Genomic DNA, 22,945 nt, shown 5'->3' on the forward strand with positions numbered 1-22,945 from the left:
TCACAGTATCAATACTACCATAAATTCATAGGAAAAACACAAAAGAAAAATATGTATGTGAATACTTTTTTTGTACGTTTGGTTTTTTTTTTTGGCCAAAGATGGTGTACCACAGAGCGTTTCTGTACAGGAGTGTTTTGTGTATATGTATTTACAAACAGATATACACAAACATTTGCAGACTTTAGTGTTTTCTGTGAAAGGTTCATAACCACCCCTTCCTCTAAATCACTCAACATTAAGCAATCTTTTTTTTTTTTCTTTTTATAAACAAAGTGACTATACAGTTTTAAAAAAACAAATTAAGGAAAGTAAACAGAAGCACCTCCCGTTATAGGAAGTGTGTCTGATTGGACGGCTGAGTGATGTCATCAGATGTTACCGCATGGATTCTACTCGTGCCTTAGAGTGCGGGCACTGCAGCTTTTTTTGTTTTTGTGGAATTAAGCTACTCGCAGCCCGAGCTGCAGATGTGCTCTGAACACTGATGACATCAGCTCCCCTCCGCATCCGCTTCCACCAATCAGAGCAGAGCCTCATTGAAAGCAGCTGTCCTCTCACCCGCTACTTAGTGTCTCATAATGGGGCATTGGATGGGTACCAGTGGAGCCAGATTCACTGATGATACTTTGGAAGATTGTTCCTGTGAATCCATATAGATAACATCTGGAGGGGGGAAGCATGTGATCAACTTAAACATAAAAAAGAAAAAGATCTTAAAAGGATACCTATTGTCATGTAAATTTCTGGTTGCTTCTTTAAATTTTTTTGTCGCCTTGCAAAATTTTCTTACAACCACTCCATTTAATCATACTTGTTAAATACATTAAAAAGTGTTTTTTTTTTTAATCTCAGCAATTAACAGATTTTGATTAGCCATCTCCTGCTCCCTGACCCCCTCCCCCCTTCATGTTTTAAGTGTTTACATATGCATTTACTTCATAATATATATTTTTTTCTATTTTTTGTGATTGCGATGCTCACACTGGTGGGTACATTCATAGACGCAAGATTGAGACAGAATCCTCAGTCCCGTCCCCCACCGAGTCGCTCTGAAGTATCTCTCAGGTCCTCAGATTGTGTCAGAAAATATGGAACTCTGTTAATTCCACACTGGCAGGAGCGTGGAAAGGAGACGACGGAGGATCTGCTCTCGCACCGCTGAAGGTAAACTCCGAAGGGCCAGGGGGTATGATGCCGCTATTCACCGAAACACAGATCCTCTCTAATCAATGATGCCCCCAATACACAAACACACACACGCACTCACACCAAAATCCCCTCCAGTCACTGTATAGCTCGTGTGAAAGGTTTGTGTGCCAGAGCCAGCAGCCGGGGCCAAATCCACACCCACACACACAGAGCAGCTTTGGGAGGACTGAAGACTAACACAGCAAGCTGCCGAGAGGAGGAGGAAGAGGCTTTGGTGAAAGAAGAGGGGCAACGTCTGCAGGTGGGAGGATCTGTGGGTTCACTGTACTGGGAGAAAGGGGGAGAAAAAAAACAAACAAAAAAAACGGTTCTGTTGGGGGAGGGATTGTGTGCGTGCATGCGAGCACATCTGCGGCTGTGTGTGTTTGTGTATGTGAGCTGGAGTGATGTGCTGTGTAATGCATGTGGAGCTGACGGCACATTCCCAAAGAGGTGTGCATTTGTGCAGTGGGGGAGGAGATGTGCGTCGCATTTGAGCCCTCACACCAGGTTGTACTCTTTGAGATTGAGCTGTAGGATGGTGTCTTTGACAGCTGCAAACACAAAGCGGATGTTCTCAGTGTCCGTGGCACAAGTGAAGTGAGAGTAGATGATCTTGTCGCTGTCTGGGTTTAAGTCCACAAACATCTTGAGGATGAACTCCCGCGCCGCCTGTGCATCTCTCTGGGGACCTAAAAATGCAGAAATGGGTGAGGATGTGCGAGTGTGCATTGTACTTCAAGTCACCTTCACAACTTTGGTCCACACTAAGGAAAAGTTGCTTCAAACTGATTTGTGGATTAGCTCAGCTGAGTCAAACCCAGTTTTACTAACATCACACTGGCACATATGATGCTTATCACTTTATTAACACTGCTATCATCCATGTCTTTGACAGAATAACCAACACTGCACATCTTTAAATCCCTCATCTGAATATCAATCGAAAGCGATGATATTGTGACAAGTCTGATTTCTAGCAGGAACCAAACGCATGTGTCAATCACTCAACACAAACACGTAGATGATCTCACCATCAAACTCGGGAAAGTAGTCCACCAAGTGCGAGTAGGTGATCTTCTCCTCTAGCAGGTCTTTCTTATTAAGGAAGAGGATGACAGAGGAGTTTTGAAACCACGGGTAGGTAATGATAGTCCTGAACAGAGCCTTACTCTCTTCCATGCGGTTCTGATGAGAACAGTGTTGAGCAGAAACAGAATGTTAATTTGGCGTCAATATTGAAGTCATCTTCAGACTAAAATATCCAGAATACTCTAAATACAAACCATTTGTCGCACTTACCTCATTGTCTGACTCCACCAGGACCTGATCATACTCACTCAGCGCCACAAGAAACATAATGGAAGTGACATTCTCAAAGCAGTGAATCCACTTCCTCCTCTCTGACCTCTGGCCCCCTACATCTACCATCCTGATGGCAGGATGAAGGCGAAGGAGGATAAAAAGTGAAAAAAAAGAAGGGGGGAAAAATAAATTAGCATGCAAGTTTGGGTGGCCTAGTTTATGGTAAGTGATTAATGGAACTAAAAGAGTGCTTAGTGTTAAACAAAAGTTTAAGCTCTCAAGAGTCCTCGCACTCTAGCAAGGCTTGAGAAGCTTATTCTTACAGATTATGCAAAGATTTTGAATCCATCAAGACGCATTTAGTGAACTCACACAAGCGTAAATCTTGCATATTCTATGAATTACTAATACACAACTTAATAATCTGGCCTTTTCAACAAGATACACTTCTGTTTCATTCCATTTTGCGTAACAGAAGAACTCTCTCACTGGAGTACATCCCCCTTAAACATTTTCTGCATATGACCTACATAAAAGATTCAGCCTTTCATCCAGGGACCCACCAAAGCATATTTTCACTGTCATTTTTAAGAGACAGCAGAAATAGGCCCAACATTTATTCTGGGTCCTGACCATTTGTTAAAAGATTTGGTCCTATTAACTTCATTTTAAAGTTGCTGAAACAAGAACCCTGATGGATTCAACATCTTCTTTGAAATACTTTCAAGTGTATCAGTGTACAGATCTCTCTATACAGGAAAAACAAAAAAAAAAACAAAAAAAAACCCACACACAGACACAGATGTGGAGCGTGCACGTGTTTTTGTTGTGTGCGAGTCATGCACGCCACCAGGCAAGCTTTCCATTTAAGACAGACAATAGAAACAGGAAGGAACTTAGGAAGTTGTGTTACTTTTATTGTTTGCTAAATGCCCAAGTTACAAACATGAACCAAAGAAACTACAAAAAACAGTCATTCCAGTTATGTCCATACAAGAAATTGTTGCCTCCTCAGTATTGCTAACCCCACCCAGTATGTAACAGGTATTATAGACCACTAACATGCACAGGTGGGTGCATAGGTGAATTTTAACTGTTCAGTAGTCTCATATAGTTAGTAGCGTATTGTGGCATATTCACCTGAAACTCTTTATGGCCCTAGCAACAGTTAACCGTTTTAGTTGATAACAGATTAGTCTGTACTTCTGTTTGTGTGTCATGTTGAAAATAGAAGCTCATAACACATTTTTCACTACTACAAAGCTTTCTCACCCTTCCCCAGTGTGTGCGATAGAGTAGAACATAACAGTTGTAAATGCTTTGAAGCACAGTCAAAGACAAAAAGGACACCAGAGAGACATAAGACAGGATAAAACAAGAGCTGGGGAGGGGGACGTGACAGAGGACAGGAGGCAGAGCCGAGAGCGTGTTGGAAGCAAAGATATGGAAGGCAAATTACAAAATAAAATAAAAATTTGCATTTCAGTTTGATTTCAGCACATGTGCTGGCAGTAGGTAAGCCAAAATAAAAAAATAAAAATAAAAAAAAGTCTGAAGCCAGTCATAGGCATAGCATTTAGAGTCAAGATTAAACCTAAGAGATACTCTGAGTCCTCATGTGGTTTCAGGTTTCTTGAGCTTCTCCTTGACAAGGTCAGCCTTCACTCATCTGGGACTGTAGGTCCCAGTTTCATTAAGCCCCTTTGTGACAATTGATTTAATTAAATCTTTGAAGTCAAGAACATTTGCCTGATGAAACAGCAGATAAATGGCATCTCTCCAATTTATATCAGAGTATTTTCAAGCACCTCTGGATGCACAGGTACTTGCCTTCAGAGCAGTCGTACAAATAAGCTTAAAGTCACAGCTCACTGGTGCCCCCTGGTGGTGGCCCAGTCCACAGTGGTCCACAGAGACCCAGGGCCAATATAGGCCCTGCAGGACCTGCTGCCCGAAATAACATTCCTCCACCGCGGAGAGGACGACCTCGTTTCTTCTGCCAGCCGGAGAGGAAGAGGAATAGAGGAGGTGACCCATTTACAGAGACCGGGCACCAAAATGTAGGACTTTGTTTCATTAGGGGACTGTGATTTGTGTGCATGTGACTGTTGTTCATAGCGCCAGGTAGGTACGCAACTATGGGAGACTGTAAAAAGATGACAACTTCTACTTTTTAATGATTGAAGAGAGTATGGGATGGGATACAGACAAAGAACCCGCATGGATAAATCAAAAGTGTTGAGTTATTTTCAGTCATTGTGAGGAAAAAATAGATGGTTTATTTGGGACTTAGGGGAGAAGAAAAATAAAAATAAAACATCAAATGAGTTAATGACGTCACGACAAAACATGAATGGACGCAGCCAAAACAGCCGTCTTTCTACCTGAAAATGATGCTTTGCAAGTCGAAGGGGTACTCTATGATTCCTGTAGTGGGGATGCGCACCCTGAGTACATCCTGCTGTGTGGGAAGATAGTTGGAATCTGAAATACGATCCAGATCCGAAAGATAACTACAAACGAGCCAGTCAGGAAAAAGGAATATAAAAAAAATAAAAAATAAAAAGAGGGAGGGGAGAGACAGGAAAACAGTTATATAAAGCGTGGCAGGCAATTACCGCAACACCACAGCCATTCCAGGAAAGTGTGGATCAGTCCTGTTGAAGAAGACTCACAGAGAAGGCCGCATCACAGAAACAAAAAGGTGTTAGTGCCACTGCTCCACCAACACTATTCCCAGAGCTTTGACATTAGCAGTTTATCTTTAACTGACCATGGACACTGAGGTCAAGACATTTGTGGAATATGGTGGTGCAGACAGTGTAGGTGGCATCGGTGACAGCAGCAGTGACTTTAGCAGTGGAAACAGCAGCACCTGTATCAGATAAACAAGGATTGGACAAGTCTGACATCAAGGACAACGGGAAACATATTCCCCTTTGTTTCTTTAAAGGTTAAATTCTTCTGCCTTTCAATGTGCATCCAATTGTCTAATATTTCATGACAAATTCCTGGAGAATCTTTGACATCTCTGCCTAATCCTTCTTTATCTGTACTTTGTTGCTGCTCCCTTCAGTGCAACATGTCTGGCCTTAGGTTCTCCTTTCCCCTTGGGGCCAGAACTAGAAGACGATGCTACACACAAACCACTGATAGCCTCATTGGGACAAACAATTAGTATTGTTTGTCCCAACTTTAATCTTTTTTTTGGAAATAAATGATTCTGAGCTACTTCTTTTACACTGACAGTCATCAGTGGTTTGTGTCCTCTAGTCATGGTGACGCTGCAGTCCTGGTGCCTTGAGGGAGTACCTGAAGATGACGTTCTCCAGGTCAAACGGGTACTCTATTATACCCGTGGTGGGAACACGGACCCTCAGTACATCTTGCTGGGTGGGAACATAACCCTCCGCAGTCACACGGTCTATATCACTAAGGTAACTGGAGATATACACGAACAGTGTGGATAACACTGAACTGAAGACATCATTCAATGATTTACTTGCATTTCATTCTGTCATACGCATGCTTAAACAAATACAAACCTTACATATTTGATGTCAAACTGCAAACGCATCTGCATGCACACAAACTTGACCTGCAGTACAGAGCAAGCACAACCAGGGGGCACTAAAGAGTGAGCGATGGCCTTTGGCTTTGCACCCTGGAGTCATGTATTGTGACACAAAGGGTGTACACCTTACCAAGTTCTTTTTTTCTTTTCTTTTTTTAAACAATTACTAGCAGTGCATCTTTTCTCTAAAGACAAATGGCACCGTTTCTAGCCAATCTGGACACAGAAATTGGAAGCTACTGTAAGACTTACTTTAGTGTGTTTTCACTGATGACTGCATGAAGCTCAAGCTCAGGGTAAAATAAGGGGCTCCATAGTGGTTTCAGTGTTTATTCTTATTTAGTTGGATGGGCCAGTGAAATCAGTCTCTCTCCAATAACAAGTCTTTTTTTTCCTCGTACAACTAATTACACTAATATCAATTAAAAGCTAAATAGTGCCATTTTCATGACAGATTGTCAAATAAACAGGAGATTTTTGTAATTTGTCAGCCAAATTTTCCAGTGGACAAAAGGCTAATGTGCTGCTCTGCCCAGCATATACACCGAAACCCACACAGAACCTGACACCAACCCCACACATCCAACCACACCTTAATTACTCTGAAAATTAGCATCTTGACCTCTGAAGACAACTGTGTCCCTGCTACACACAGTGTCAGTTCCCCCCCCAAAATCATGAAATATATATTTTTAAACTTACGTCAGGCTGAACCTAGCTTCGCAGAGAGAAACAATGACCTTGAATTTAGTGAAACAGCTCTTTATATTGCAGCTGCTCAGTCTCACATTAATTAAGCACAGGCACCCCCGCATCATATTTCTCGTTTCTTGGTTGGTCTCATTTCATTTTCACATGAGATGAGACCAATGCAACATTTTTAATGCAGGTTTGGGAACAGATTTATTTTTCATTTAAAAAAAAAAAAAAAAAAAAAAAAAAAAAAAACATACATCAGTCATCGACTACACTTAAATTATAGTAATTTAAAACGGATACCAAACAAGATGGGTCTTACACAAGGCCAAAAATAAAATGGTTAAATAGGTGACAAATGTTCCCAAACCAGCATTACAGACAAAAATTACACGCAGCTCATAAATAACATTCTGAAACTTTACACAGATACCATGACCATCGTCTGCAAAGCGAGGTGAAAAGACGTACTATTTTGTGGAGTCAGAGAGCTGGTATTCTCTGCGACGGTCGTAGGCCTCCTGGATTCCTGGATCAGCCCACAGGGTTTTAATAGCTGTGATGTATGGTTGCTCAAAACTATTGATCTTCTCAATGTCCACCTCCTTCACAAGCATAGCATTAGCCTGGGAAGACAAAAGGTGAAGTAAGTAACAAAAGATCTGACATACATGGCCACAACACAGCAAACAGAAATATAGATCTGATTTTTTAAAAACTACAAGAATTATCCAGTCATTTCAGTTTTCAGCTGTAGACTTTTGATATTTCTGCAAACAGCAGATTTTTTCCACTGTCTGTTTAGACCAAACATCCGAGCCCAACCACCCACCTATTCTACTTTTTCCAAAGATAATGTTTCTGCTAGACAAACTAAATGCATCACTTCTTGCGTGCCAGAAGTTCTTTCTTGGAAAGATTTTAAAAAAGACAGTTGGTCAAACTCTGAGAAAGAAAATGGCATCTGCACTGAGGATGTCGTCCAAAAAAAAAAAAAAAGGGGGCTACACTGCTTCAGTTTCACTTTTGACGAACTAATAAATTTCATTCCTGACCCGTCCCTATAAAAGAAAGCAATATAAATAAATCTGCACTAGTCGATTTCTTAGGGAATCTTACAAAATCCTCATTGCACAGAGGCATGGAAGCTCTTTTAAAATAATAAAAGTTAACAGGAGAAAACCACAATAGCCTTTACCCGGTTGTCTTCATATTTGTAGGGGATCTTGAGGTTCTCAGTGGCGCGGATCATGGACTGCATGGAGGTGAAGATGTTTTGATAAACAAGTCGAATGAAGCCTCTTTTATCTTCATCAGAGTATCCAGCTCCATGGATGATCCTCATCTGCTTGATGAAGGTGCTCTTGCCACTTTCTCCTGTACCTGAGCACAAAGACACAGGATCATAGTTGCAGTGTGGGTAACACCTATCGTGAGGGTCCCCAATCAAAGCAAAATTGCAACAGTAAGCAGACCGAGGCTCGATCAAGACAAAGTAAAAGATGAATTGGGATTAGTTTGAACTTTAGATCATGCAAAGCTACTCTAGTATAATCCAAAAAAATGGCAACACCAAACTGGTAAAGAGCACAGTAAGAGAAAGTCTCACATGTGCCAAGGAAACAAAAATCTTAGCTTTCCTTTTAGTTCTCTACCTCTGACTGAACACAAATTCAATCATACCTGAACATAAGATATCCAGAACTGACAGGTCAACTATTTATTTGAAAATAGCCAATGGCAGTTAAGGATAATGAGCCGATGCCAATGCTCTGCCAATAAATTTGTGCAGTGGAAGTTGATAAGTCTTCTGTGGACTTCGAGAAAACATTCAACTGTGTTCCTTAAGGTGTCCTGTGGGAGTATGGGTACTTGCTTGTTGTTGTTACCAACCAATTCCTCCATGTTCATCTGTCTTAAGAGTCTGGTTCACATTGGTACTTCTACCGCTGACGCCATGCTTCTCAGCTGGAAAAAGGGTGGACCACCCAATCTAAACTCGAGATGAATTTCTTACCCAAGTGGAAGAATTAAAGTAACTTAGGACCGTGTGTAAGAGTGAGGACTGTGCAGCGGGACACTAACTGATGTATTGCTATAGTATCAGCAATGATATGCAAGTGGTGCCGATCTACTGTGGTGAAGAAAGAGCTGAGCATGGACATGAAGTTGCCAATTTACAGATCAACCTATGTTCCCACCCTCACCAATTACTATCAGCTTGCAGATACGAGTGGCAGAAATCAGCTTCCTCCAAAGAGTATCTCTGCTCTCCCTTTGAGACATGTTGAGGAGGTTGATTGTTCGGGAGGAGCCGAGATTAAAGCTGCTAATCCTCCACATTGAAATGAGCCGGGTAAGGGGATGCCTGATGTGCACTTCCTTAGGTGAGGTAAGGTCCTATCAGGAAATGGCCTGGGGATAGACCCAGGACACATTAGAGCTCGCTGCTGGGTACGAGAGCTTATAAATTACTCATCACAGTATACACTACTACTTAGTCTATATTCATATAAACGTGGCAGACAAGAAATGAGAAATAACAGGGGAGGAAAAAAAAGAAAAAAAAAGAAAAAAAGGCAAATCCACAAGACAAGATGTTATGGTTCGCTCTTCATGTGTCACCGCCACAGCAATGAACTACCAGTGTGTTACACACAGAAAGCCGCAAAGATTTTAATAGTAAAAAAACAACAAGAGGAAATATATTGTGAATAAAATCGCATCTGTTGTCACTGAGGTGTTAATCTATATCACTACCCAGTCCTATTCGATGCCACTGAACTGTCCCATTTTCATATTGAAAAATCAGACCCCTCATTTCTGCCAAGACCCAGAGCCGAACCTGTAACATGAACTCAGACATGCTGCAGTCCGTTTTTCTGTTTAGTTACTTGACATTCGAGGTAATTAATAGGATAGACAATGTTTTTCTCAAAATGATATTAATACGGGATGCTCATACGAGTCCTTAGTCAACTTGTTATAAAATCCCTTGACTGACATTCCAAACTGATTAACTAAACTCATTAGGGGTGCACATATGTCAAAGCTTCTTTGTCTAGTGTCAGGAAGTTGCTCCACAGTTTGCCAAGTAAACAATTCAAAAAATATTTCTAGGGAAAAAAAAAAAGAGGAGGGATGAGTGAAGGAAATATGAGCTAATTTAATGAAGACAATTAAGACAGCTTGCCCTACTATATCCAGCATCTAACAGTGAACTGCCTCTGACAACGACCCCTGCTGTCATCTTTTGGCAAAGGGCGAAACTCACTCCGTGATTCTTTCCTGCAATCCTGATTCCATATTTGGAAGTAAAACTATTATAATATTTCAAACATCATAACAGCCAAGATAAAATGTACCTTTTGATACCAAAACATCCCTGATTTCACCGTCAGAGTCGCATACTCTTCCTTCAGTTAAAGACAACAAAAACAACACTTTAAGCCTTTCTATATCCCGAAAAAAATTAAAATTAAAAAAAAAAAAAAACCACTCGATTGGTGGTCTGTTAGGCCTAACCTACATTTCACAATAGCCCTCTAAGGTCTGCATACTGCCTAAAAACCTTACCCTCAGGCCATGAAAATAAATAAATATTAAAAACAAACAGGCTGATGGCATTTGAGTTCTCAGTGATATCAAACAGGATCCAGCACATCAATGATATCTGCAGAACTGAGAGGGAAAGACGAAAGACGTGGGAAAACAAAAAAAAAAAAAAAAAAACCACACATAGGCTACACTCATCTCACCACCACCTACATTCAAGGTTTTTGAAGAGCAGCCATATTTCCGTTACCATAGCAACCCCTCCTCTGTCTCCCTCTTTTTGCGTTCCTGTGTTTTCTTTTTTTCCTCTTCTTTTTTAAACCCCTCCCATCCGCCCCTTCTCTCTCCTCTCTTTCGTAGCAGACAGTAAATATAACTGCGAGCCCCTCAGGCTCGCTCTGTGCTCTTCATATTTTGGTTCACCGCAGAGAAGAAGGGCCTCGGTTAAGCAGAACATTTGGGATGGGCGGGAGAGGGGGGTATGGTCTGAGGTCAGGGGGTTCTGACACCTTAGGACAGTGAAAGGAATGGGAGAGATAATCACTTTCCTGTCAATGGAGAAGAAACAGCTTAATCTCAAAAATATATTTCTTATATCTAAAGTCTTTATCCATAAGGGGAAAATGGCTCTCCTTCATCCAACAAAATGCCCAATTTAGGATAACAGACTAGACAGGCTTTATAGTTCAGTGTTTTTTTTAAAAAAAAAAAAAAGCAAAAAGCACCATCTTCATTTCTCCTGGATGAATCAATGCACTGCAGTGAAAGCTACACGCTGGTCGGCCTAACAAAAGAAGTCAAACACAGAGAGCGTATTCTTTGCAACAGGGCTGCATTGGCAATGACTGCAGACCGGCTCACCGAAGGAGCAAGAAGATCACTCTCCAGCCTAATGTCTGATTTATTTCTCGTGACCCCATCACAAGATCTCCCTCCGCTGTGTTCCCTTAACTATCATGTCCCTCTTTTCCCCAGACAACACACTACAAGCCTCTGTCCTCACTTTTTCCTCCCCAAAAATTGTACTAGTGCCAGCCACAGCCATTTCCATGCCCTCACCAACTCTTCCCCACTAACACGCCCCCACCCCTCGCTCCCCTCATAACCTCCCTGAGGCAAGAAATATGCCTCGCCATTCTCATCCCTCTCTGTCAAGAATTTTGGATATTCATAACTAGAATCCATCCATTCTTTTTTGGTAATGACCTAGAAAAAGGAGGTCACCTTTTAATAGCTCACGCGCACACACGGGCGCGCGCACACACTGAGCTCTCTTCTAGGTACTGTGAGAGAGAGCGAAAAAGAAAGAGTGGAGATTGTGTCCCAGCGCAACAGTGCAAGGTACACTACACAGCCCACACACACACCAACACTACTCTCTTCGCAGAACCGATGAGCTTTGTTCCAAAAAACCAAAGTCTCACTCGAGGGTAACCCGATGACAATAAGCACACAACAAAAACTTGCTCTCAACACCCAAATTACAAAGAGGCGCTGAAATGATAACAGTACGCAAGCAGTACAGCTCCCCATCAACTAAAAAGGCAGCAAGCACTACACCTGTATATTCCATTGCCAGGATAGCCTTCATAAGCCTTTACATAACGCAACTGATGTCAGCTTGTGACACAACCCCTGATAGACTTGACACACTGCTGTCTTGGTGCAGCAGTTTTGGTTGAGCCCCGGCGTGTGCGCGCACACCTACACGAAGGCATTGCTTTGTTTACACAGTCTGCTCATCTTATAAATCTCCCAGCCTGCTTCAAACGCAGCCGCCACAGGGCCTTGTTCACAAGCGTGCCCATTTCTGCTAAACCTGACCTCCCCATGCAAAACGAGTCGCTGCTTTCGATGAACAGGAAGTCATCGGCGTTGCTGTAAATTTGCATGCAAAAACACACACGCCAAAATATAACTGTCCATTGCTATGAACAGCACATGTTTATCTGGGTTTATCAACGGTCCTTTCAGTCAGCACGTGGCAATCAAATCTCAGCACGGAGAAACCGTCTGCATAAACACAGTCAAGGTTAAGATACTGACAAAACTGGCATCATGTAGGCATTATACGCTTTTGTCAGCACCTGGGAAAACTTTTAAAAAATGAGAAGGCTAAGCAAAAATGTAGCGAGGGTCTTAAGCTTTCACATATTCATCTTGGAAATTGGCCTCTTTCAGGCGTACAAAGGAAAGGGACTGAGCCAAGGCAGCCTGCAGCTATGCAACACACACACCACCTGCCTAACCAACTGTGGACACACACACACACACACACACACAGATCCTGTGGTCAACCTCAAGGCATGGATGTTACCTCCACTGTGATGTCCCATTTCTACCCCCTTTCCCTGCAAAGACTTCAAAAAAAGGACACAGCAAGGAGGGCCATTTCTCCCTGTCAGATATATGGCCGCTTGCTCTGTGTTCATTGTGCTTCCTTCCGTCAGAATCTCGGTATAACTCTACGGCTTTGAGCCGATGCCTCTGCATCTGCCGAGTGCTCCGCGTACGTGGGTGTCGGAGCTGTAAATCGAACATGCGTGCTATAGCAAGCGCTGCACATAATACACACACTCTCACGCGTCTTCATCTCACCATCTTAGGATGGCCTTGTCTGTTTACCAGTGTGTATGCAATGAGTGTTGAGTGGCAGAGTGCGAGTGGGTGAGCAACAAAAATGGCAGGAAAAAGAAAGAATAAAAGAAACCTCGCTCGACAAAAGATTCAACACTTTGCAGGAGTATTTTTTTTCCTTTTTTTAAAATCTACAACACACAGTGTGCTCAGCTGCTCCAACTAAAACCAGCCAAATCCTTGATATTGATATCGCTTCTTAAGCTGTGGTTCTTATTTTAGGGAATCTCATCACAGACCGAGAGAGAACATCACTCTGTCCACACATGGGCAGTAAACGTACGCCACGGCTATTTGCTACAATTATTTAACAAATCCACTTTATGCACAGCGTAAGCGTGGCACAGCCTTCCAAATCCAACTCGAAACAGAAAATTGAAGTGACAGAAGTTGAAACGGTGCGATGAGGGAGAAGTGTGGGCTTTACTGTACGCGGCAGCTGGTGGGAGTAAACAGGAATGAACATGCCACTCTGTCACCACAGAGAGGACTGAAGATGCTGGCAGAGAACAGAAAGGCAGGCTACGTACCCGTCCTGTCTGGGGACTGTGGGGGGAAGCAAGCAGTATGTGGGACAGCCTCCATCTAGCCTCAAATCTCTAGAGAACCTGCCATGACCCTCTTTTAAGAACGCGTGTGTGTGTGTGTATACTTTCATCTGCGTGCTAGAGAGCAAAATGTGTAAAAGACACTGTGTCATAGAGCGAAACAAGGAACGTGTGCAAGGCTGGCTGAGAAAACGGTAAAAGGAGACGCTATCCAAGTTTGACGATGGTGAATTTGTGCATACGTACGTCTCTGTAAAAGACTTAAACTGGGCATCCTAACCAAGCAGGAGACAGAAAGGTGCAAAATTATACAAAACATAACATGTAGCCTGACATATACTGCCTCATCAACTCATCCCACTGCAGTTTTCTGAGACCTGGCTGTGAACCTTTTCTAAAAGACATCACATAAACAAGACAGAGAAAAAAAAAAGATGAATGGAATGAAGTCTGGGTGGATTTCTCTTTCTCCTTATATCTGTCTTCTTTACACATTCACAAAAAATATGATGGAAAACACTGAAAATAACAAAAAATGTTTTGTCAAGTACAGTTTGGGGTCTCCCCACAGAACGTACGAGGCCTTAAAGATGTTTAGTGAGAACTGCTTTTGCTTTCGATCTTTTTTCTTGCAAGTAGATGCGTCAGTCTTGCAGGCGATGAGATAAAATGAAGAACTGTCAGAGAGAACAGATTACCAATTGTCACATTTTAAGGGTTTTTAATCGTGCATATTAGTTTATCTTACATCTCTGTGGAAAATTAATCGCCTAAATATGGTAAACAGATTTTTCGAAACTCTCAGATACGCAGAGCACGTCTTACGTCGACCTTCATATTTAAAAAGCATTAGATCTGACCATGATAAAGGGGATTTGAGGAAAAGCTGCAGAACTTCACATTCACTGGCATTAAAGCCCCCCCGAAAAACTGTGCGCGCACACACACACACACACACACACACATCCATCTAGGAATCCCTATTGCCATATATGATCAAAATAAGATGGCTTGGCAGGAGAAGTAAGGTCAGCAATAAATGTGAGCCTAACCCTTGATCCCCTTCCTGGTTCAATCACACTGCTCATCTAAAAAGGATGCCTTAACCTGGTATAACAAGATGTACTGCTGACACAGGAAAGAACAATGAAATCACTGAGTACTTGGCAAACGACTTAAACAATGCCTGGAATGATATGCCGTAGAGAGGGCCACAACTTTTTGGTGTCAGAGTTAACTTTAGCCCCAGCCAGACTTTATTTATTTTTAAGGATGTTTTTCACTAATCAGGCACATACACAAATGCCAACTGACAGCCTGTCTGGGAGTTTGAACTCTGAAAAAAAAAAAAAAAAATCCTGGAAAAGCACTTTAGGAAACCTTAAAATGTTTAACCTAACAGCTCACTTTACTGACCGTTTGCTTGCTCCAGCAGTTTATTTACCCGATGCAGCAAAAGCCACAGCTCTTAGTTCACTTTGTTTTGACCAAGTAGAGGCAAACCATTGGTCTGTGGAGCAGGAAGCTGTCAGTATGGCCTGATATGGCACTATGCAACAAGCAGCCACACTGTGGTACTGCTGCAGCCCTGGCAGAGCGGTTATTCTCAGAGTTAGCAGTTTAACAATGATAACATTTAACCTCCCTGTATTCTTAGACTGGAAACTTTGTGCTTGGGTCGGGTGCAAGATGTAACCAAGCCACATAACTGTTCTGGCACATACACGCTGGCCATGTAGCAAATCCTGCCAGTAAGCGAGTGGCACAGAAGGAGGGTGGACTGTCATTAGTGAGAGGAAAATCAACGCTGTTACAGGAATGCAATATGCAGTTACAGTAACATCAATCTAGAGTTAAAACAATTACAAGACTTTACCAATCTGCATTATGTGGTTCCAGATCTACAACAAACATGAGAAGCTGCTACAGCGGTTAGCACAGTTGCCTCGCAGCAAGAAGGTCCCGAGTTCAATTCCAGGCTGGGGACTTTCTGAGTGGAGTTCTTCTTGCAGGTTCTCCCTGGTTACTCCACAGACATGCACAGGGCTGGGTTAACTGGCGATTAGCCAGTTATTATTAGACTAAATTAGCTGTAGGTGTGAATGTGAGCAATCGTTCGTCCCTCGCCCTTTGACAGAGTGGTGACCTGTCCGGGGTGCCTCTCACGCTATGACAGCTGGGATAGGCTCCAGCCCAACTGCGATTCTGAATTGGATAAGTGGGAGAAAATGGACTGATGGAAGGATGGAAGGAAGACCTTACTGGTAGCGGAATCATCTTAGACTTCTGGGCAGGCAAAAATAAATTTTAAGATTGGGCTTTAGGACGGTAATTTGCCAAGTATTTGCCGTTTCTTATGTCAGGCTGCATTTCATTGTCAGTAAGCTGGAGTTTTCTTGCACGCAAGAACAATTCTTCAACATTTTTTTTTCTGGTAAAGAGTCTGCTACTTTGTTTTACAGAAGTCTCAAGCATCTTCCTGACTGTACTGGACATTTGATAAACAAAATGCACAGTAAGCCTGGGTAAATTAGACCCCATTTACACACACAAAAGTTACATTTAACTTGCAGACCTGATATTTCCGTCAATGTAGGGCCAAAAATCACTTCATTTTTTAAATACACAAGGAAATCTGCTGCTCTATTATGTTAAAGCTCAAATCAGCAAAAAGGTTGTGTGATATTTTACCTAATAAAGCATATCTACTAATTTCATGTGTAACGCTGCAGGAGTCTGCAGTTGCACATTATATATTAAAGCTAAAGCTGTGCACACTGAGCCGTGGGGTAGAAGATCAACTGACATGTTGAACACATCCCGTACGTGCTGAAATCCAGGGTAGCCAATTACGGAAAAAAAAAAAAGGAAAAAAAAACAAACTTCTCAATCATGTGAGATGGTGCTCAATATCATTCCACCTCTCCTGTGCAGTTTCTTGGCAAAAATTCCCCAGACTGTTCCCAAAGGTCAGGGCTGGGCTTTGCCACAGCAGGTTCCTGCGATCAGTATGTACAAGCTGGTAAATGAGTGCAGACTGTAAGGAGCCTTATAAAAATAAAAAATTAAATAAATAAATGCAGCCATTTTGAAATGCGATGGTTAAATGTTCAAAAACGGAGACCGTCTCCATCCTCCACTGAGGTGTGGAGAGGCCGAGATCGCACGGAGTGTTGTGGGCTTGAGAATTATGCCGGGGGATAATAGGAGTCAGTGACACCTTAAAAAGTCTGAGCAGCAGATGTGTTTAACCAAGCCTATTAAAACCAGGACTAATCCTGCCTTACACGTCCTTATCCAGCCGTCCATTGACAGCTTTAGCTTGCACAGGACAGTCCACTTACAGCGTGACTGGTTTCCATTTGCGCTTGCTTTCAGTCCTTCAGACTGATGCACCCATAAAAGTTTGTTTAAAAGACTGCTGTTAGAATCAGCTCCATTAATCCAGCTCATCACCAGGCATGAGTAGCAAACGCCCCTTCTCACCTGCTCACCTTGGCAGCCAGGTAGAAGAACGTGCAGCAGAGACGAAGATGTACGACACACGGCAAACTATGTCCCATCAATGGCCTACTTTACCTAGTTGAGGTACTCACCAGGGAAATAAAAAGGAGACACACATGTCAAATAACCAGGGCTGCTTTTAGTGAGCGTGAAATGGGAGCAAACGTTTTGAAACTAAGGATGCAACCTAGATAATTCCAATTGTCCTAAAAAAGGAAAATCCTTTAACAACCCCCCTCCCCAAGCTCTTACACCAAGCATTAGTTCAAGTAGCCATGGAGGGAAGGGGGTGGGTCACATAATGGACAAGAAGTTAGTCTGTTATAATATGGTAGGTAAGCGAGTACATTCGAGAAAGCACAGTCCACTGTTCCCTTTTGTGTCCACAGAACTATGAATCAATGCAGTACAGAGCAACTTATCCAACAGCAGCTCCCACCTGCCCACACACTTGCTATAAAAATAGCTAACCTACTCAGCTAGACTCCAGGATGAGGGGGCCAGCCCCTCAGTATCCTTGTCCTCTGCAAGTGTAGATTTGTGACACTAGTTACTCATTAAATAATAACAGAAATGTAACAATGAATGAGTGGGCACCATACAAGGTCTAGCTGAGGGATCTGAAAGGTCTTCCAGTTGTACAAATGTTATGCAACCTATTGAAATCAACTCAAAGCCCCCCTCCTCCCCCCGATTAAATCAAGTGGCCATCTTCACAGTTAACCAGCGCCTGCTGACAAACGACAGTAGCGGTTTTGCAGCTGGGAGATGAATCAGACAGTCATAACTTAACATGTGGTCGCCTGCAAACGGTGACATCTTCGCAACTTCGATGCCAAATGAGCCTGTTGTCTGCACGCCAATGCAAAATCCACTCACACACACACACACACACACACACGAATAAAGAGACGGATCCGCTGGTTAGGCATGCCATGCAGATTCACACCTGCACACGCCAGATAGCCAAATCCAACGCAAGTTGCAAAAACAAGCTCTGCATTTCGGAAAATCATGCCATAACGTTTACTCATAATCACACCAGGCTTCCAGCTAGCAACCTTAACTAGCAGCATATCTGCTAGCATCGCCAAGAAGGCCCAAGGAGGTTGGCTGTCCACATAAACGACACAAACATGGCTATTAAAAAGGGCGTTTGGGATTTAGCATGCTACATACCGAGCAGCAGTAATTTCAGCTCTCTCCTGGAGTCTCGCTTGTCTCGGCGGAGTTGTTTGTCAATTTCTGCATTAATTCGTTTCGACTCCTTCGCCTCTTCGCTCAGGCAGCAAGCCATCATGGACTCCAGAGTCATCCCCTCTGGTTTTTGGCAGCCCGGTTCAGGCGGGACCTAACGAACACTTGCCCACGGTTTCAGCTTCTCCCGAACCCCGGTTTCCTCGCTTCTGTCTCTAGCGAGGAGGTGGTGGTGGTGGTGGTGGTAGTAGTAGTAGTGTCGGACCGGACGAGTGGATGGATAGGACTGGGGGAGGGGGTGGGGGGGGAGACTAGCCAAGGGGCCTCGCTGTCAAGTTGTCCCCCCGGCCGAGAGCAACTGCGACTTCAACCGGGCGATCTCAGCAAATCACGGGAGATTCGGACAAGGAGGAGGGAGCCAGGAGACGGTGGGGCCTCCCCGAGATGCTCTCAGCCTGCACGCCTCTTAATACAGCTAATATTAAAATGACTCCAGCTGCCACAGATTAGCTACTTAATACCCGTTTATATCATTAACCCCTCGTGTGTCACTGGGAGATCCAATTCTACCTTCTTTAATTTAATCTTCTCAATCCGCTAAAAGTGGTTTAAGACCGCAGAGTCGCCACATCCGAACCCGTAACAGCTGATATCTGTGCACTCTCCCCAACGCTAGATAAGCCCGTTTAGTCTGTAAAAGTAAAGACCCCTTGTCAGCAGGCTAATATTAGAGTGGTAATCTATATTGCACTAGCCACACCGCAGCACTGCGCCTATTTTCCGAGTAACTACATCAGCTAACGCTGGCTAAATTAGACGTAACGACTACGGAGGCTGCCCTGCTAGCCCGCTAGCTCACTAAACAGCGCCTCGGCTAAAATGTGTCAACCCGCAGTGATTGAAGCAGCAGGCTGCTGGTTGAAGGAATTTGACTGCCTAGCTAGCAATAACTACACAGCAGCCTATTACATCTTGGCTCATTTTGACGATAAAATAAAATGCTACGACAACGACCGAAAACAAATCTGAAAAACGCGTGCCGAGCCGGCGGCTTTTGCTAGAAATATATTCACTTCAAGCAGAAAGCTTTCGGGTCGTTCGTCGCTGGAACTAGGTGGGCACACAACAGGATGATGCCAAGCGAGGAGGAGGATACAGTAGTGTTGACTGACAAACGGCGGATTTCACCAAACAGGTTCGTGGCAGACCAATTGAATGAACGAGGCGGGTCTCTGGGTGGGCTCAAGTTAGATCCATGAGATGCGGATGCAGGCTAAACCTAAAAAGCATGACCAGATAAAAGCTGTTTTTTTTTTATTGTCGTCCAAGTCAGAGCACCTGTTGCATATATGCTATCTCCAGCTTAATAACATGTTAGAATATATAGGAACGCTTAAATATGTAAGCACTCCTTATCCTTCCATCAATAACCTGCAGGGTATTGGAAGAGAGCGTCAAGTGTGCTGGAATAACAGCGGCATCTAGTGGCCTTATAGTAGAATTGCAAGTGTCGCCTGTTAAGACTGGGTTCATTCATTCACTGAGTCCATGAAGCAAATGAGGACACTTGGCATTCATAAATGGGCCACTCTGCAATTGCAGGACAATTTCTGTCCCACCCATGAATTTCAAAGTAACCCCTGTACAAAATACTAGAACACGCATTTGTTGTGTAAATTAAACATGTCCCGAGGCAAGTGTAGAAAAGGGGTTCCAAAATATTATTTAAAATACAAAATATCTCCAGGGAAACCTTCAAAAACTGTCACTTGTCTCTCGTCACAGCTTCTTGACAACCAAATTGCATGTCAAATACAACAATTAACATAAGTTATAAATCCACCTTTTCTTTTTGACTATGCTGACATGTGTCTCTTATACTTGTTAAACCATTTTATTTACATCAACATATTTTAAAGAAGACAACATGATATTATGAAAAGACAAATTCATTTCTTTCTTGCATTTCTTTATTTCTGCTACTCTAATTTTATTATTTTTTAATAAAATAATCATAAATGTTATTATTAACTCACAGGGGTTTAATCTATTGCCTTTGTAGTAGTTTGAATTATTGTATGAATAGTGCATTTGAGCAAAAACATATACAGGAGTTTCTTGTTACCATTAAAAAAAATAATAAAAGGAACCCATTCACCAAAGTGCATCATAAATAAGTGTAATGTTTAGAAATGCTTGCTTTGCCTCTGCCTTTTATAAGATTGTTGCCAACACACAGTATGGGAAATGTGACATTTTAAGGCTAATCTGGCAGATGGATTTAAAGCTGAACATTGAGAAAGACTCTTGGAAAAGCATGGTCTCTAGTGTGGGTGGGCTCACAAGAAGAGCTCAGGAAAATATAAAAAAAGCAACAGATTGAGATTCTTATTTCAGTAATCCAGTCATGCTGGTAATGTAACAAAAGGTATAATTGCACATGGAAAAAAGTGTTCAATTATTTAGCTATTTTGCTCTTCAAAATAGTCACAGAAGAGCTGCCTGACTTCCTCATTATTACTTTGGTTCATGCTAGTAGAGAGAAGCTGTTTGTGGCTGGGTTGGGGACTCTCCGCCTCGGCCACCTCCACCTGCCACTCCGCTTTAAATGCGTCTCCGTGAGACTCGCACATGTTGTGCAGAATGCAGCAAGCCAGGATCATGGTGGGCACCACGTCCAGTCCGCAGTCATTCCTCTTGCTGAGGCACTGCCAGCGTGCCCTCAGCCTCAGCAGCGCCTCCTGAGACACGCGCAGCGCTCGGGCAAGCCGTCCATTAAACAGCTGCTGCTGCTCCGTCAGTGCCGCGTGACTCGCCGTCCTGCCCTGTTCCTCAGGATAGGCCTTCATCAGCCAGCTCTGGAGCGGGTAACAGGCCTCACCCAGCAACACATACCTGGATGTGATAAATGAGTGTCATTTATTTAATGCCTGGAACACCTGAAATAGACAAAAACACTCAACACTACTACATTTCACAGTTTGCAAATTTGCATTATCTTTATTGGCCAGCAGGTGGCAACATTAAAAAGACGTGCAGTTGTACAGAAGTTTATAGCAAAACAAGCTTAGGTTTCCTTTGCCCTGTGACCTCAGTAAATATAAGAGTCAGAAAAGAGGATTATAGTGTCCTTGGGTTCAAAACATCAATGTGGCAACAATAAAAATGGTCATCCAACTAAAGGATGACATCACAGTGTCTACATTTGCTTGTTACACAAAGGCCATGTGAAAACCTGACATACATGAGGAAAAAAACAACTTGAATGCCTGAAAAATGTGACTGAATTTCTTCTGTTAACTCTACCTGAGTGATTTTCCCATGAAGGTAGGTGGCGGGGCAGGTGAGAGTCCACCCTCGGCGGCTGTTGCCCATAGCGAAGAGTTCTGTAAGATCTCAGCTGGATCTGTCCCGCCTGGGAAACTGGCACATACATCCCAGAAGTGCCCCCGACCGCTAACAGCCACCTAAAACAGTGAAGGCACACAGAGGCAAACAGTCGGACTCTGATTGGATAACCCGCAAGCTTGTAATTGCAGTGACATAAATGGGCGCTTTCGTCACCTGCGACATGACTGAGAGCCAGCCGGCGGGGTTGGCGTAGTCAGACGCGTTGTTTGATGGGGTGATAATAGCTGTGTGGAGTGTTGCTATAGCAGCGACGCAGTGAGGGAAACCCCAGTGAGACAGGAACAGCTGAGCTGAATCCTCCAGCTCCTGCTCACCTGGCGATCGGAGGTAGATGGAGCTGAGGAGCGCCACGATGGCGTGACACATGTCTCTAACGCACCTGCACACGGTCGACTTCCCCACACCGAACAAGGCGCTGATGGTGCGGTACTCGATGTTGGATGCTAGGCGCCACAAAGCTACAGCTACACGCTTCTCCACGGGCAGTGCCAGGCGGAAACTGGTGTCCCGTCGAGCCAGGCGGGGCCTCAGCTTGTCGCAGAGGTAGAAGAACGTCTCTCGGTTCATGCGAAACTTATCCAGCCAATCAGAGGGCTGGAATTCTGTCATGACAACCCGCTCCCACCAGTCTGTGCTTGGAGTGGTGGTCCAGGGACGAGTGCGGATGCGGGCATTGGAGCGGACGCCTCCCGCTATCATCATCTACAGAGACAAACATAAAAACAAAATTAAAATTACTTCCCTCTGAAATATCCAAAATCTGTCACATTTTTTAACATAATGTTTGCTTTTTTTGATCCCAGCAGTAGTTATTCAATCAGATAATTTTTTTTAATTCATATTTACCACAAAGGTAATTTTAGTGATCTATTAAGTCAGCACCTTTTTGGCAAGCCCCTTGTTTTAAACATGCTGCCGTTGATATAGCAGAAAATTTGAGGATATTGTATTCTTGGACTCATGTAATAACATGTCAACATTTAATATGGTTTTGGCACAATCAAATGGTTAAACTGAGTTTACCCATGTAACAAAATATTATTTTCCAGTACATTATGTAATAACTGGGGAGATATGAAGTTGGTCCTAGTGATGAAGTTTACAGATTTTTTGATAGTTGTCAAATTTAAATTGTTGCTCATTTGATATACAAATGCAAATGGTGAAGCAGATTTTTTAGAAATATACACTATAAAGCTTATTACATTATTACTACATAACACATTTATTAGAGCACCACCCAATGTAAGTTTATGCCACAGCTATGCTACATTAACAGTACTGGTAAATACCAAAGACATAGACACGCACGCACGCACGCACGCAC

At 43.0% G+C, this 22,945-nt stretch overlaps 2 protein-coding genes across 3 annotated transcripts in view; both read right to left on the minus strand.

Moving 5' to 3' along the window:
* Positions 1-847: 847 nt before the first annotated feature.
* Positions 848-19,451, minus strand: gna11b (guanine nucleotide binding protein (G protein), alpha 11b (Gq class)). Of its 2 annotated transcripts, none has more exons than XM_005723687.2 (7): positions 18,190-19,451; positions 7,965-8,149; positions 7,238-7,392; positions 5,809-5,937; positions 2,494-2,623; positions 2,226-2,379; positions 848-1,883 (listed from the first exon to the last, which is right to left on the minus strand). In XM_005723687.2, exons 1-7 carry the CDS (start codon positions 18,323-18,325, stop codon positions 1,693-1,695), a joined length of 1,080 nt encoding a protein of 359 aa, XP_005723744.1. In that variant the 5' UTR covers positions 18,326-19,451; the 3' UTR covers positions 848-1,692. The 2 variants fall into 2 exon arrangements, with proteins under 2 accessions (XP_005723744.1, XP_005723743.1); XM_005723686.2 differs by lacking the exon at positions 5,809-5,937 and adding an exon at positions 4,881-5,009 and having other exon boundaries at positions 18,190-19,448.
* A 740-nt stretch (positions 19,452-20,191) lies between these two features.
* The window catches only part of LOC102192542 (putative nuclease HARBI1), a 3,885-nt gene continuing 1,131 nt past the window's right edge, over positions 20,192-22,945 (minus strand). The window contains exons 2-4 of the mRNA XM_005723688.1: positions 21,772-22,320; positions 21,514-21,674; positions 20,192-21,102 (exon numbers count right to left, since the gene is read on the minus strand). Coding sequence (XP_005723745.1) covers positions 20,670-21,102; positions 21,514-21,674; positions 21,772-22,320 — 1,143 coding nt within the window. The 3' untranslated portion in view covers positions 20,192-20,669. The remainder of the gene's footprint in view (positions 21,103-21,513; positions 21,675-21,771; positions 22,321-22,945) is intronic.

Source organism: Pundamilia nyererei, unplaced genomic scaffold (genome assembly GCF_000239375.1).
Source record: "Pundamilia nyererei isolate P.nyererei 1_Seehausen unplaced genomic scaffold, PunNye1.0 scaffold00010, whole genome shotgun sequence".
NCBI classification, from domain to species: domain Eukaryota; kingdom Metazoa; phylum Chordata; class Actinopteri; order Cichliformes; family Cichlidae; genus Pundamilia; species Pundamilia nyererei.

Excerpts from the sequence above, each read along its gene's own strand:
- gna11b (XM_005723687.2), bottom strand. The coding sequence starts at position 18,325 with ATGACTCTGGAGTCCATGATGGCTTGCTGCCTGAGCGAAGAGGCGAAG. Across the intron at positions 5,938-7,237 it reads CTCTCTGACTCCACAAAATA|TTACCTTAGTGATATAGACC; the intron begins GTACGTCTTTTC and ends GTATATCTCCAG. Across the intron at positions 2,624-5,808 it reads CTGGAGAACGTCATCTTCAG|GATGGTAGATGTAGGGGGCC; the intron begins GTACTCCCTCAA and ends TCCTGCCATCAG.